This window comes from Lichenostomus cassidix, chromosome 4, assembly GCF_008360975.1.
Source record: "Lichenostomus cassidix isolate B80296 chromosome 4, HeHo_3.0, whole genome shotgun sequence".
Taxonomy (NCBI): domain Eukaryota; kingdom Metazoa; phylum Chordata; class Aves; order Passeriformes; family Meliphagidae; genus Lichenostomus; species Lichenostomus cassidix.
Genome location: NC_139484.1, coordinates 49,330,668 through 49,347,273, shown reverse-complemented (window position 1 = coordinate 49,347,273; position 16,606 = coordinate 49,330,668). Strand labels below are relative to the sequence as shown.

The 16,606-nt window shown below is 36.9% G+C and overlaps 1 protein-coding gene across 9 annotated transcripts in view; it reads left to right on the top strand.

The window, feature by feature from the left end:
- Positions 1-16,606, top strand: part of TBC1D1 (TBC1 domain family member 1) — a 97,770-nt gene that overhangs the window by 49,732 nt on the left and 31,432 nt on the right. For 6 of the 9 annotated variants that reach the window (XM_085059168.1, XM_085059170.1, XM_085059166.1 and 3 more), the window contains 9 exons: positions 1,566-1,655; positions 2,135-2,239; positions 2,859-2,991; positions 4,400-4,491; positions 6,071-6,181; positions 9,189-9,317; positions 11,411-11,497; positions 12,590-12,882; positions 14,600-14,728. In XM_085059168.1, the coding sequence (XP_084915294.1) occupies positions 1,566-1,655; positions 2,135-2,239; positions 2,859-2,991; positions 4,400-4,491; positions 6,071-6,181; positions 9,189-9,317; positions 11,411-11,497; positions 12,590-12,882; positions 14,600-14,728 (1,169 nt within the window). The remainder of the gene's footprint in view (positions 1-1,565; positions 1,656-2,134; positions 2,240-2,858; positions 2,992-4,399; positions 4,492-6,070; positions 6,182-9,188; positions 9,318-11,410; positions 11,498-12,589; positions 12,883-14,599; positions 14,729-16,606) is intronic. The other 3 variants (XM_085059169.1, XM_085059172.1, XM_085059171.1) reach the window with 3 other exon arrangements.

Here is a 16,606-nt window from a genome sequence, read left to right as displayed (position 1 = left end):
GTAAGGGAATGCAGGCAGCATGCAGAGATCTCATCAGTTTGTGTGTGGCTACATAAGAAATGCTTACAAGTAACTGAGTATCCAGAGGGAAGAAAGATGGTTGGTATGTTCTCAGTTAGTTACTTGGATTTTCTCTAGGACTGAAGCAAAGGTTGGTGGATGCATGAGGTGTGAAAAATATGCAGATTAGTTATCTGCTGGCTCTCCTCACCTGATTCAAACAGTCCTGATTTTCATATATCTTCCTGAAGAACTGCTTTCTTAGCCAGTTTCTTAGGAGTGGGGGGAGAGAGGGCATATTTTTAGGTTTCTCTCCTGACTCTATGTTGGGGGGGTGAGGGGCGGGGGTAAGAGATTCATTGGTTTGGGTTTTTTCCCCTTGTTCAGTTGATTTCAAATGATCATTACTACCCAGAGACCAGGTGTGAAAGAGCTATGTGGGACTGAGCTATAAGAAGGAGCCTCTTGCTGCAGGGAGGGGAAGACAGCAGCAAGCAGGTGGCTGCTGGGTAGGTGTTGGAAGGAAAAGCCCCATGAAGACATACGAGGTCAGCCCCAGGGACAATACAAGGAAACCGTCAGGCATCTGGGGAAAACCATTATGTATGGTTGAAGTGAAGGAAAAGGTGGAAGTTGAATGCACAGGACCAGTTTTAGACATACAGAGGTGGTAACTCTGACTTGTTCTATTCAGACACAAGATTCATCCCTTCCCCTTTCTTAAGAAAGTACAGTTATATTCATCTGCTGATGTTCTTGTATGCATCTTTTGGGATTTGATAGTGATTGAAGCAAGTTTATCTAAGTCATGCTCATGAGTGGATCCAAATTCCCCATGCCTTCCTAAAATCTGATATGAGACTTGTTTGTAGTCTCTCTGATGTGCTAGAAAATATAAAGAATTAAAATTTTTCTGTTGCTGTCTTACAAAGATGTTGCCAGAAGTTGAAAAAATGATAATAGGTTCCGCTTAAAAATGCCCTTTGTCCATCAAAACTTAGCATCATCTTTCGGGTTACTGCTGTACAAATGGCCTACAGATTAAATTACATTAGAGAATATACTCCAGTAAACTCATTTATATAGTTTTTGAGTTAAAGGCTTTAAATTATATGTTATATGTGCCTTAAAGAAATAAATTAGTAAATAAAACTCAAAAAATAATTAGGTGGCATACAGGAAGAGGCACACACTTGGAGTTAAATTTTAGGACAATCTCTTAAGTAGCTTCTGTGAATGTGGTACATTCCATGGCTGCAGAAAATAAGAAAAGGGAGTGTGAGTATATTTCTCTCAGTGCAGAGTAGGTTACTCGTAATGCAGCAGTGCTCTCATCTGTTTAAACATTCTTTTTGGTCTCCCGTCTCACTAAACCTCAGTGCAGAGTTCACAGTGCCAAATCAGTGTTGCTTCAGTATTCTGTCTGGTAGTAATACACTAATTGGTATAAATATACTGGTAGAAGAAAAATTTGAGATCTACATTCAGGAAACATTTTTATAGTGGGACAAAATGAAGTGTAATGTTACTTGTTAGCACCTTGCAATTTATTTTGCTCTTTTTAGATTGGCCAGTCTGAAGTTTACCTAATCAGTCCTGACACAAAAAAAGTTGCAATCGAGAAAAGCTTTAAAGAAATATCCTTTTGTTCTCAGGTAAGACAGTAGTGTATTCTTTCTCTCTTTTTTAATTGTTTAATTATGTTCGATTTGTGAATGCTCATGTACTTCTCTCTTCTAGCACTCGAAATGGATTCTCTCAACAGCAGTTTCAGTGATTGCTGTTGAAAAATGGATAAATAATCAGTAATTTTATAAAACCATTGTTCTTCTTTCATGCTTTGCATTGTGATTTCTGAGATAAAGACTCACTTCTGTGTGCAATTGATGAATAACATGATCTAGAAGAACACTCTGGCTTGGGACACACTCTTGTTTGAGATTGCAGTGAGCATGATGTAGCTGTAACAGAGATAATTGACCTATATGTAATGCTATTGGGCCTTTTGTTCTTTTCTTCCTAAAAAGAAAAACAGGTACAAAACATTAAAAGTAGATATGACTGCTTCATTGCTGTTGTTTCTTTGCTAAGGAATTTAGGTATGGCTGCTTCATTGGTGTTTTTCCTTTGTTAGGGAATTAGACATGTGGATCACTTTGGGTTCATCTGCAGAGAGTCTTCAGAAAATGGAGGCTTCCACTTTGTTTGCTACGTGTTTCAGTGTACAGATGAAGCACTGGTAAGTGAAAGAAAGAAATGGAATATTAGGCCCTAAAAGTCTTCTATGGCTCCATGCTCTGTATTTTGCTGAATGTCTTCAAATCCTGTTCCACTCAGAAATACAAGTATTTCATATATATAACTAACAAAGCAGTCTGCAAAAGGCCTTTTCATTTGTTTTGAGGGCAGAAGTTAAAATCCCCTTTAAAATCCAAAAAATCTTCCTTTCATTGCACGAAATAAGTTGGACCTTGCACCTCTTTTTGGGGGAGAGTTTTCTCATAGGGCACCTGTTCTGAAAATCAGGACTACACTCCTGTGCTCTAAGTAAGACCAGTGTGTCACAACTTCAGTAAGCTTTTTTACCATAGACAAGAAAGGGCTTTGAGATAGAGGGCAGTATCTTTTATTAGACCACAGTAATAAAATTGGGTATCCTGGAAGAGACATGGTCTCATGATGAGTTTTATCTTACTTGTCTGTGCACAGAAACGACATTGAAACAGCATCTTTTTAATCATGAACACATTCCCAAGCAAGGGCAGTATCAGTCTAAAAGACTGTTGTGTTTGTGTTAAGGAAAGCAGAAGCTCAGTGGAAGACTGAAATTCTGTTCTTTTGCATGCCATTCTTTTCAGGTTGATGAAATCATGATGACATTGAAACAGGCTTTTACTGTGGCTGCTGTGCAACAGACTTCCAAGGCACAACCCCAGCTCTGTGAAGGGTGCCCTATGCAAAGTTTGCATAAACTCTGTGAAAAGATAGAAGGTGAGGTTTAAAAAACTTTCTGGTTGAATTTTTTTTTTCCTGACAATTTCACTGGGGGACAGTCTTATATGTAAAAACCCAAAGAAATTAATGCTTCAAAGGAGCTTGGGACTCGGGGTGGAAAGTTGAAAGCCAGTACTTTTATTTAGAGGACTGTAATGTCAGGTTTTCTCTAAAGTAACAAGAATTTTCTAACAAAAGTTAAGCTCCTTTATTGTGTTTTAGTTGAATTCTTGAAAACTATTTACAAGTGTAAATATTAGCGAGTCTCAGCCTGTTTGGCTCTATTAGCCCTTTAAATGCAGAAGTTTGTAGATAAGGAACCTCTGAAGGATAGATGCTACAATAGCTGTGACATGTTGTCCTATTGAATCCACTTAGAAACTGGCATTATGCTATCAGTAAGCATGAACTGAACAGCATGCTTTTAATATGTGTGTTTGTAGTGTTGATCTGTGCTCCTTCATGAAAATGCAGAAATTAGAGTTGTAGTTGTCACTCAGAACAGAAGTTCAAGACATAAAAAACTCTTTAAATTTCAGCAAATTTCACAGATTTTGTTCATGTAAGTGATGTTTGGGGTAATTAAAGGGCAAAGCAGCTTGTCAGATCACGTGACAGTGGCCTAAAACCTGTTTAGTATTAATTTGATGAAACTGGAGAACTTCCAAAACTACTTTCACTCTATTTTGGTTTTCAGCTAGCTGTGATTTTTGGAAAGTTTCTTGAAGGCAAATGATCCTTAATGCCTTCAATCATGCCATGTGGTTAATCGTATTGTCTGCTTCTGAAGGAGATACTCCATGATCAGAAACTGAAGTGCACAATACTGTTGACTGTTTTTCCACAGAAAATAGAGGAAAGGAAATAATCCAGGATGAGAACAGAAAAAGTAATCTGAATGAAAGGGTAGTCTGCTTTAGACTGTCAATAAATGTTTTCATCAAGAGGCAAAGTAAGAACTTCACTAACATGCAATAAATGTACTCTTTTTCAGAAGAGACCATGGCATAGAAATTGGAGAAAATGAGAGGGAATTATATTTTTACCATAAACAATATCCAAGCAGCACTGCATAAAATACCAACAAAACAGTCTGCTAAAATACAGTAGATTGTGGGTTTATTTATCTTGTGTGATAATGGAATCTTCAGCTAAGAGTATAATCCTTGTCTGTGGTCAGTAAATCTCTTCATTGCAGAGTTCATGTCCCTCATTTTAAAGACATGAGTTTAGTAGTAGCTTTAAATTAACCTAAAGTTCTTTCTAATGCCCTGTTATGAAATCATAGAATGGGTCAACTCAAATAATTGACAAGCTTTGTCTTAAATTGTGAGCATATTTATGTAATTGATTAGTTCTGAAAAACTTGACCCTTTCATTTGTTCTTTTTTGTTCCTCTTGGTAGGGTTGCATCCTTCTAAGACTAAACTAGAACTGCAAAAGCATCTAACCACACTGAATAACCAGGAACAGGCCTCTGTTTTTGAGGAAGTTCAGGTAAGCTTTGTTTCCTACAAGGCTTTAAAGCAATTCTGTGTGAAGCACAGAAGTTATTTTCATTTTTTTGTGAATCATTCATTATTTTTATTTAACAGACTGTTACCCAGCTTGTGCTTTAATTTCAATAGCATTATTTTTCTAGAGCTGTTAAAAACGTCTTTTGATGAAAATGACCGTTGTACACATTTTTCTTCCCCTAATACTCCTTGCTTTCCATGAAGGTGTTGTCTTCTCAGTGAATAAAACTGGACACAGTTTTTGTGGGTGAAGGCAGTAACTTGCCCTGTGAGGGCATTCAAACTGTTGACCAAAACAAATTACTGCAACATTCACAGATCAGAAAATTTCTTGCCTAAAATTTATCCTCGATCTTCATTCTTGTCAAACTAACTAAAGAAGTTAAACTTTCTATCTGCCTAATTAAATCTATTTTAGGATAGAGGAAAGCATAGCTGGATTGAAAACATGATGTGCATTGTAGGAAATGTCACTTGGGATTGACACATTGTTGAAGATTAGGAAATTTCAGACTTTTTAAAAAATAACATTTCCTTCCTCTCTTGAGTAATTTCAGTCTCTTTGTGTGTTTCCATGTGGCAATTTATCACTCAATACCAAATTTGGAAGTTACTATGTGGGACCAATCGCATGAGCTAAGTAATTTCTTAGCATACATCAGCTAGCAGCACTGGTGCCTTTTAGTATTCTGCACACAGTTTAAAGCTTCTAGTAGTCACAGGAAACTTATTTGCTTCTGGTGAGGGTCTGCAAACTATTAACTTGGTAAAACTGAGGGTAAAGTACAAATCACCTGCCCATCTTTCTCAGCTAACTTTTTCAGTCGGACAGCCTGGAACATTGCATTCTTGCAAATCCATGTATTGTTACCATGCTTTGCATTTTTAGGTAACTGTCTTCCTGTGGTATTTTTATTAATCTAATGTGCTACCTTGGCATTAACAGATACATACTGTATCCTCTCTGTTATATCAATAGGCTTAAAACAGCACATGTTTTTCAAAAGTTAGGTTTCTGAGATGAAATTCTTGAATAAATTGTTTTAAAATATTCACTCACAATAATTCAGATCTAAGTAAAATGCAGCCCAGGTAAATATGTTCACCTTGTGCAATAATTTTTAAAATATCTATGTCATTTCCCAAAAGCTAAATGTCCAGTGTGAAGGATTTCTAGAAGAGTTGTGAATCCTCTCTCCAGGACAGCACTCCATGTGTGCTACAAACGCAGAACTACAGGAGTTCAGTTTTCTTTATATCGAAAGAAAGTGGCAGAAATATTTTTAAAGCCTTTATTTCCTTGTGGCAGTTTGGTATCTCTACAGTTGTCCTTTGTCTTTCGTGTAGATTCAGTCATGTATGAAGTGAGGTCAAGTGTTTCTCTGGCTCTGTTGGTGCTTTGCCTGGGACACTGGTGTCCTCTGGTGGACTGGAGTAGTAGCATTAGCAAACTAGTTCCTACATTGAGGATTTATTACAGTGACAAATGAAAAGAGTAAATACTTGCTAACTGTTATACAAATGCCTAATTACTGGGCTGGTGGTGTTTTTAATTACAGAAATTAAGACCACGAAATGAACAAAAGGAGAATGAGCTGATTATCTCTGTTTTGAGAAACATGTATGAAGAAAAACAGAGGGACCATGTTCATGTTGGAGAAGGAAAACAGGTAAGTAATCATTCCATTTTAGTTAATGTAAGGAGGAGCCAGGAAAAAAATTTCCATTCCATTTTTGTATCCTTCCAAGGGCAAATCTCTGTCACTGGCAATTTGAAACTTTCATGTGTAAGCAGTGCTGAATACTGGGTTTGCTTATCATTTGTAGACTGTTGTCATGTGCCAAAACAGCTATCTGAGATTTTGAGGTCCCTGGTACAGTCTGATTTCAGGCTTAGGAGACAGAGATGCAAACAAAGTATACTACTAATTTGTTTATTTGTTCTTACTGCAATGAAAATTCAATATATGTGAGAGAATGCATAATGAATTTATGATTGCTCTCAGCTGCTCTGTGGCATTTGCCATATCGCTGTCAGTGTTGAGTCAATGTAATGACAATACATTGGATGTGATCATTGATAAAGCCCATTACATTTGCTCAAGACTGGAAGTTATTTCTTGTGTGCAGACGACCATCTGAAGTGGCCTTAAGATGAGGAGGATTGCTGCAGAAACAGCAGCAGAGATTCTCATCCATGTCCAAAGAGATGAGCTCTCACAAAAGAACCTTTTATTCTCTGTCAGGTTCCATCAATGCTGTTTAACTGGCTATTTATACACACACACACACACACACACACACACACACAGAGTTGAGATTTTTCCAAAGGGATTAGTGATTTTGGATGCCTTGGTTTGTGACTAGCTACCTTGAGACAACTCAGGGAGGTTAATATTTTTAAAAGGGTTCCACCCATTCTCTGGAAACTTTCAGTTCCAATTATTTAGACTGTTTCAAAAGTCTTGACTATCCCTCTACTGCTGGTTGGTAGTTCCATTGTAATGACTGCTGTCAGCCATTTGTGAAATAAACCAGCAAATGAATACATGGAGAGTATTTAGACCTGTGAAGGAATTGGAAAAGTAGCCGCAAATCTTCATTTAGTGTATTTTTCCTTTGTTAATCTCTTCTCCTTTTATGGCTTACTAGCCATATTCATCTCTGTGAGTAAACAGAAAGAAAATTGCATATTTCATTCTCTGATTTATTGGCTTAGGCATGTCACCAGACATAAGCTTCTAAGGAAAAAGCATTTCCGTTGTGGCATAAAAGGAAGAAACATTGCCTGAGGTCCTCTATCATCATACCTGAAATATTTTTATTTGGTCTAATGCTGGCTGATGATTAAATAGTTGGCAGTTAAAAACAGCTTGGAAATAGGGATATACAAAGCAAGATAAGATCTTAGTATGTCTTCAGCGTGATTTGAAAATTTATAAGGTCTGCTGCAGTGTTTGCTCAGTTCCTGAAACCAAATTGGTTAATCTGACACTTGCAAAGATGCCAGCACTCTAAGAACAGAGTTGACTTGCCCTCAGTCTATCATTTTTCTCTGTGTAACATTTTATATTTGTTCTGAAATTTATCTCCAGACCTGTGTAATAGCAGATACCTTTGAACACTTACTTGTCTCAGCAATCATTAACCCATGACTCCCTGATGTCCCTGTTCTTTTCTGTTCTGCATATTCACTTTCATGCTTTTCATTGTCTTTTTTTTTAATATATTTAAATCAGTGGAGAAAAAATTATGAAATGTGATATTAGTACATGGATCTTTTTTAGCAAAAACACTTAAAAATAAGTGTCTTTTCATAAGAATGTAATAGCAAGCAGCATCTGATTTACACTTGGCGAATAAGATGAGGGAAGGTGTTGTGGTTTAGGAATGGTACTCCCCCATTTAGTGTCCCTCCCAAGACTCTCCAAGCCAGGCAGCTGCTGCAGTGGGATGGAGAGGACAATTGGAAGCACAAAAGGCAAAGATCACAGGTTAAGATCAGAACAGCTTACTGGAAACAGCAGTGAGGTAAGAAAATGACCAGTAATAGCAACAATACTAGTCACAGAGGGTACAAGAAAAGAAACTACTCACACAGAACACACACCACCACCCCTACCCCAATAATAGACAGTACTGGAAGGCTCCTTCCTGCCACATTTTTTTGACTGGAAGGAGCCCCTTCTCTCTGGAAGAGAGACCCTTTCCCCTACCTCCAGCAATAAAATACCCTCCAGGTCCTGGCCGTGTCCCCTCTCAGCTACTGCAAAAATTAACCTTGTCCTGGTGCAACTGGGACAAAAGGTAAAAAGAAAATACTGGAGCCTGTGACTTTGTCATACTGGAAATAGGATGCTTTAAAATTATATCTCGGCAGGACTATTTGGTGATGGTGATAATATGCCATTCAGCTGCCCATGTACTAGTAATTGCACAGATCAAACATTCAGATTTCTGAAATTAGGAACAAGTAGAAAAGGCTATTTTGCCTGTCATTTTCAAGATGAGCCCCCCAAAACAGCATTGAAAACTGAGTTCTGGTTTCTACTGCAGATGTTGGGTTTGGATGGTAATATGTGCATCAAAATATCATTTTTCTGTTAGCTACATTTGTCTTCACCAGCACTAAAAGCAGATTTAAATATTTAAGAAGTAAAACTCTCCATTGACTGTTAGCTTTAAGGTGGAAATGTTTCTACTGGTGAAATAGCTAGAAGAGTTAGGTTGTTACACATCTTCCTGTCCCCTAGAAAGACCCATTTTAATATAATGGAGAAACTTGGGAATTCCTGTTAATTATGAGATTTTGATTAATTTTCTGGTTGAAGAAAAAGAAATTCATCAGAAATCTCTAATCTGTTATGCTTAAACATTTAGAATTGGTACAATTATACATTCTAAAGAAAATTTGTCAACAGAGCCATAAATCCCTATCAAAATGGCAATTCTTCTGAAGTATGCTAGTTCACTCAACACATTTCCTTTGAGAAATTTCTTGTTCTTATGTTAGGATAGATTGTTAAACCAGTACAATTATCAGTAGAGAAAAAGGCGTGACAAGCTGAGGACACCAGGAAAAAGTATTGGTTCAGGTTACAGAAGTCTTCTGAAGGTTCACTGAGATTTTCTCCATGCTGTTGAGTATTTTGAATTTCTGTTTTTAAACACTTGCAGGCTTCACAACCTCTTGCTGAGAATGCTGTAAATGAAGCGTCCAGCAGTGCTCCAAGATTCAGATTAGACATGTTAAAGAACAAAGCAAAAAGATCTCTTACAGAATCTTTTGAAAGTATTTTATCTCGTGTAAGTATCTTCATGTTTATTGTCTTTGAACATAATGTCATTGCTTTGTTTATTTAAGTGATAGGGAAATCTTATTTGTTATTGTTCTAGGCTGTTGCCCAAAGGTTATTAAAGTCACAGTGACAAAAATATTTGAGTGTACATTTTAGAAGACAAATAAAGCAGGGCTTTGGTAGAGAGAATGCCAAGTCCTGAATGAAGTGAACTAATTCCTAGATAAGAAAGTGTGTATATAGGCATTTCAAAAAATTAATATGAAGTTGAACATGGACTTATGAAAAGCAACTATTGTTTTATTTCTCTTTTCGATTTAGAAAATTAAATCAGTAATTATAATTGTTCACTTCTCTTTATATACAAGGAAACTATTAAGGAACTGACTAAGCATTTTTAATGAGATGTGTTTCTTAGTGACACAGAACTGATGAATAGTGGGATATCAGAACTTTTAAATGCTGTAGATTATTTGAAGGTGAGGAATGTAAAGAATGGCACTAAGAACATGGAGGCATTTATGCAATATTATACCAAGTAAAATTCCTTGTCAGTGTCTGGAAATACTGATTAGTGGAAAAAACTTGAGCTTCCTGTGATGTGATAGTGATTCTTTTCCAACCTAGTTAATTCTGTGATTCTGTGAAAACATTTATTGTGAACAGATCACTGAAATTACCTGCTTGAAAGTGAACAGCAGCAGTTTGAAATTGAGTCAGATGTCAAGTTTAAGCACTATTTAAACCTACAGAGTGTCTTCTCATTCAAATATACTTCATTTTGCACCTCATGAGAAAAGTTTGAGAAAATTAGTAGGAGACTTGGAAAGACAAAGGATTAAAAAAAATCATACCTTCTCCCTTAAAACAAGAGAGTTGTGGCATGCCAAACAAGAAATATTTAGGAACAGAAATTGGACATTCTCATTTGCAGTCAGCAAAAAGTTACATTGAAGCAATATCTACTACAATTTATTGGTTTGTAGACAAGCAATTTGTAGTGGCAAAACTAGGTTTTCTAAGCTTGTTTCAGGCACCATATCTAACCCATTCTCCTAAGACAAATAATAGCAAAAGCATGGTCTTCCTGTTATATTATACATCTAGAGATGATTTTTAGTTTAGTATCTCCCCTAATTACTTCCCAGACAGCATTCCTAGAATTCACCCCTATAAAATCCTCCTTCAGGATATGAAACATAATGTTAGTGTTGTTACATTAATTATAGTACTGTTCTAATTTTTTCCGTTTTGTGCTGACTGGTATAAGCTACCTTCACATAAGTACAGCTGTATATTGGTTGCATTTTTACTGTTACTGCTTTTTTGATGGAAATTCTTGATTTTGATCATATCTGAAGCCAGAAGTTTTGGCTGAACTTCGAAGAGAGATAGTCACTGTTGTGAATAAGGATAACATTTTATATTTTACCTGGAATAAAACTTCAAAGAGAGCATGAGCTTTAACTTCAGAACATTAAAAAATTATACCATTTAAGGTTAGGAAGATACAAGTTCCAGAATTGTGTTAGCACATAAGAATCCATCAGTAGGTTTCTTGAATAACTTTTTTTTTTGTTGTTTCATAAAAACATCACTCAAACAAATGATACAAAAATATTATTGACAGATTATACAGAAATATTTATGCTTTCGGATTTGTAGGCACTGAAATGATAATACCAGAAATTATGTTTTGCTGTGTACTAAATTTATATGGATTCAGTTCTTTATTACAGACATCCTTTTCATATTTCTGTATCTTCGTAAGTACCTTATACAGAAGGTATTCTAACAGTAGTTATTGTATGTGTGAAATATGTATTCATGTACATATTCATGTACATGTAAATATTCATGTACATGGGATGCACATCATTGCCCAGGAGCATTCCATAATTCTACAGGGTCCTTTAAATTGTCAGAGACTGTCCTGAATGAATCTTCTTTTCCATAAGGAAAAAGGGTATTTTTAGTCATTTCAGGAAATTTAATTTAATGCTCTCTTTGAAAATTACAGACCCCAACTGTGCTACCCAAATCTCTTTGGAATGTCACATATATCATAGTCTTAACTGCTGATGTGCTTTATCTCTACAGGGCAGTAAAGCCAGAGGTCCACTGGACAGTTCTGGTTCTGTGGATTTGGACAGCTCTGTGTCCAGTACCTTAAGCAGCACAAGTAAAGTAAGTAAAGCCTGGGCTAATAGTACATATTTAGACACTTCAAAAAGTACTCCCTGAAACAACTAATCTAGTGTGAAATATGGTCAGATGTAAAATGTTTCAAGTTGCTTTCAGACCTTTCATTCTGTTCCCTGTGTTAAAAATCAGTGAAGTGCTACTGAATTAGAAGTGCCTTGTACTGTATATAACGTATATTTTGTATGAATGTGTGAGTCTGTATATGTGCAATAAAATATTATATTACATCATCTGCATTATACAACAGTTTGCAGCGTAACAAATGCTATAATGACCATGCTGCCTCTCCTAATCAGGTTGGTTTTAGCCCTGAAAGTTCCTATCACGAATGCAGGATTGTATTCATAAGAAACATAAAACAAGAAGTAGAGTCACTTCCCAGTTTGTGTGATTGGAAAGCTTTTCATCTGTATAAAACAATACAAACAAACAGCATAGAAGAAGCTAGTCTTCTTCCCTGGAGGCAGCATAGCACTCTGCAGGCTTGGATATATAGCTATTGATTCTGCTGTAATGCCTGCTCACCTGCAGACTCCTGACTTCATGTAATCAAGGGTCTGTTCTTTCTGCTTATGTTTCTGAAAGAATGGCTGATTCTGTAGGAAACATACAAGGTTAGGAATAAAAAAAATGCACGGATTGGGATTGAAACAGGCATCTAGTCATAGGCTTAAATTCTTGGCACGAATCTGCAGGTAGACAAGAGGAATATCATATAGTAAGATGAGGTTCTAAATATACAGTACTCTTCAATGCCACCCTTTTCACTGTTAGCCAAATCTGACCCTTTTGTTCTGACCCTATTTCTTCTGAGTTGTATTCAACATACTAAAAAAATACAGTTACTCTCAAAATTACTCAAAATTTTCTCTGCAAAATAAAGACTCTACTTTGTTGGCCTAAGTGATGAATAACAAAGACATAAAACATCAAATATGTTTCTTTGAGCTAGCTTGGTGAAAATGTGCATGTTTGAAGCAGGTCTCTGTGGGATGTGAATAATGACATGGTACTGCAATCTCTAAGATGTATTCCAAAGCCACATATTGATAACCTTATTTCTTGCACTGCTAGGAACCACCATTGTGTGAAAAGGAGAAAGACAGACTTCCTACACTTCCTGCAGAAAACACTGTCAAGAGCAGTGGATCAGTGGGTGATCTCTGCAGTGGCGTGGAGGATTCATCCTCTCTTGAGCAGTCTGCTCCATTGCCTCAGCAGAGCTTTCGGAGGCGAGCGAACACACTCAGTCATTTACCAACAGAGAGCCAGGAATCTCTGGGACCTGTCGAAACATCGCCATCTGTTCCTCAGAGGAAACTTATGAGGTATCACTCAGTGAGCACAGAGACTCCTCACAAAAGAAAGTAAGACTTATTGAAAGCAGGCTATGATTTTGTTTGTTGAGGGCATATTTGGGGATGATAATTGCATACCAGGTATGTCCTCTTAATGGATAAGAGATGTGTCGCAGCAGTGTCACTCACTCCTTGGAGGTTTGTAGGTATTCTCTCTAAAAACACCTTTAGCCCTGTGTGCTCCCCAGGGAAGAGGAGACATAAGATGTGTAGTTCCACAGTATATGTCACAAAACTACTTGTAAGAACGACATAGGATTCCTCCTAAGGGATTCAGTTATATTTGCCCAAGCAATAATTTTGGTTGTTTTGATCTGTAAGCAGTATAAATAAATGCTACTTCTTGTTTTCTGTTTACAGAGAAAAATCCAATAGCCTCTGTGATCCTGAAAACCTTACTACTTGGTGAATTCATATGTGACTTTGAAATAGCACACAAAAGTGACATAAAGTGCCTAACTATTGGTAGAGATGGGGCTCCTGTCTAGCTTTTCAATGAGCCTGTCTAGATTTTACTCACAAAAACAAACTGCTACTTGCCTTAATAAGAATATTCTTCAAGCTGTCCTCCTTCGAAGGTCTGCATATCTAGTCCCCTCTTAACTTTATGGCAGTCTTCTCTCATCCCTCTCTCTGGCTTTTTCCAATTACTATGGAAACACTTCTGTCCATAGGCTTCTGTTTTACTGCCCAAACTGCTCATTTACACAGAATGGTAGGAAACCTCATTGTGTTCCAGCTCATTTTGTCCTGCAGGAGGCAGAGCAGTAAACAAACATGCCTGAAATGGATGATGATAGTGAAAAAATAGATAATTATAATATTTGAAAGGAAACATAACCTGGGTTGACTTTTTGTCCCTTTTCTTGAACCTTTTTAATTCTAAAGTCCTACAATGTTTTTGTAGTGCAGTTTTGGACTTGTTGATGGTCTGTTATCTTCACAAGAGCTTGTAACTTCTTGCTCAATCAGTTATTATCTTACTATAGGAATGCAGATAGAAATTAAGTGTATTTTTTATTTCCTTAGTATTTTCTATTTGGATTCGGTCATGTAATTTTTAGTAAGACCCAAGTGTGCCTGCTGCCTCACATAACTCAAACCTAAAAGGAATTCCTGTTGCTTCCATTTCATAGTAAACATACAGAAACAGAGGAAATGGAAAACTTCTGAGACAAGTATACTTAAAGTTCTCAAAAATCACAGGAATTACAGACTGTTTAACAAGTCCTGTTTTATGAGTGGTTTTGAGCAGCTTACCTCAAGTCAAAAATCGTTTTCAAAGCAGAGCTAAATTCAGTTCATCCTGTTGCATTTCACTTCTCATTCATTAGAACTCTTGATCATATGCCTGACTTTATCATAGAAATCAAGGGGAACCACGTGCAAGGAAAAAGAAGTGGGGGTATTAGTGCCATTTTTTGGTGAGTTTTAATTTAGTCATATTCTGAAATGCCTTGCTGAAGCCTGTGAATGTGTATTTGGGACTTTGCTGATTGTGTTTAAAACAAGTTCATGTTCTTAGAGTTACTGCTTTAACTGTGAAAAACATAGGAAATGTCTCATTTGCAAATTCCAGCTCCGATTCAAAGATTAGAGAAGGGATTTCATTTTTTTTCCTTCCTTTTCTTTCTTTCTGTTTCGTGCTCTGTGCTACTTGAACTCCATCGTTCTGGTTGGAATCCCCACTATATGGTTTGAATGAATCTGTCGGCGTATCTAAAAGTTCTTCTGGTCAACTTGCACGTTCTCCTACTCTAGCTCGTCTTAATCCCTCGGCCTCTTCACCCAACTTTTTAAAATATCTAAGGCATAATTCAAGTGGAGAACAAAGTGGGCATTTTGCACAAAAAAGGTGAGCTAGCACCTGCAAATAGTTTGGGGTAGGGTTTTTTTTCCTATGTCATAAATATAAAGTTCTATTGTGTAAATAATTAAAATAATTTAATATAGACCAGTGGGAGAGGGAACTCGTTAACTGCTCCACTACTGAACGTAGAGCTGCTACTTAGATAATTTATTTATTTAATCAATAAAATTCTTTCAGACACTGGCTCTTTCTTTAGAGCCAGTTATTCCAAAGTAATTTGTTGTTATGCAGCAGACAGCAGCACTCCTTAAATTGTGTGAGGGATAAGTTGGCAAGAACCTGTGAGCTCACTCTGTCCTTCCTGAAGCATTTGGTTCTGTCCTTTGTTCATGGTAACACAAGAACGTACTACTTTTCTTCTGTGCTTGATATTAAAGGCAAATTTACCAAGTTAACTAAATGGGGCAAGAACTAGCAGGACTATGGAGAGCCAATAGATAAAAACCACCACATACAACTCCACCACCATCACCACTCCTCACAAAACAAAAACCCAAGAACAAGCAAAAACCCCAATGCATCAACCCATCATTTGTCATGGTTACTTGCAGCAGTATCAAATTATACTTTTCAATGCCTCCTTTCTTAGAATTAAAATACATGTAGAGAGCACTGAGAAAAGTACATGAACACTTTGTTTCCCTGAGAACCTGAAACTAAGTAGCTCCCTAAAAATCTAAAACTGTGAAACCCTTTCTTAACCCACTGAGCTAAAACTGCTTATTTTAGCTCAAAAGGCTAATGAGACCAAATGTCCTTGGAAGCACTGTCAACAGTCACTGGCCATTGGCAAGCAATTTTTGTTGCTGTTGCTGCTTATTGTTTGTTTTTGTTCTCTCATGGGAAAGTTTCCTGTTTCCCCAAGGTGCTGATTTTTCTACACCTGAGAAAATACTCAACTGAGGATGCTGTTTCACCAGTTTCTTCAGTTGTATTTGCTGAGTACTAAATAGTATCTCTTAATTCAGCTTTACCTCAGAAATATGACATAGCTCAGGGCAGGAACTTGAGTGTATAGTATCCTCTTCACTCTTCAATTTTTTAGGACTTGTGGAATCCTGAAGGTCAAGTTCTCAAAAGCAAATTTTTCCAAGTGGATTTGGTAATGATTTTATACACACAGTTGCAACTTCTCTTTCCCTTTCCCTATCATTAAGAATATACCATGTTGAACATCTAAGCAACAAGACTGAAAATGGAAATTGATAGGGATGTCAGATGGGTTAATGAGTTTAAATCAATACAGTCAAGCTTCCCAATTCTCTAAGTGGAATTACCATGTAATTGTGATGGATTTACAAAGTGATTGTAAGTGAACCCTGTTTACAGGGCACACCATGCTTAAAGCCTTATCTTCTTTATCTCAATACCAGCTACTAAAGAACCTGCTTCGCTTCATGCTACTGATTATCCCAGAGTGTTCTGCCCCCCCATCCCATTCACATCTTCAGGAAACAGCACTAAGTGCCATCCAGATATATCATTACAGTTTATCAGAAATAGTTATTTCTTAGAGTTACTTTTTGAGGAGTACGTTCTCCTACTCGTGGTTTGGTGTACTCTTCTGAGAAACGTCTTCTAGTATCATCAGACAAGTAGTTTTCTATATTTACACTCGGTGAAAAACTTTCTATTGTCTGAGTTGTTTTCACTTCCTTCTATTAACCTTCTTCTGAGTATGTTTCAGACTTGTTATTTCAAAAGACAAGCAGAATTATATTGGCCAGAAGGCTGTTGATGAAATTTGATTAGCGCTCCTGTCTGTTGCATAAATAGAGCTACAATCCTGAATGATCAGTCAGAAGGCTCAGCTTTTAAATTAAATGTTCCAAGTTTCCCTGTTAATGCTTTACAAAATGGTTT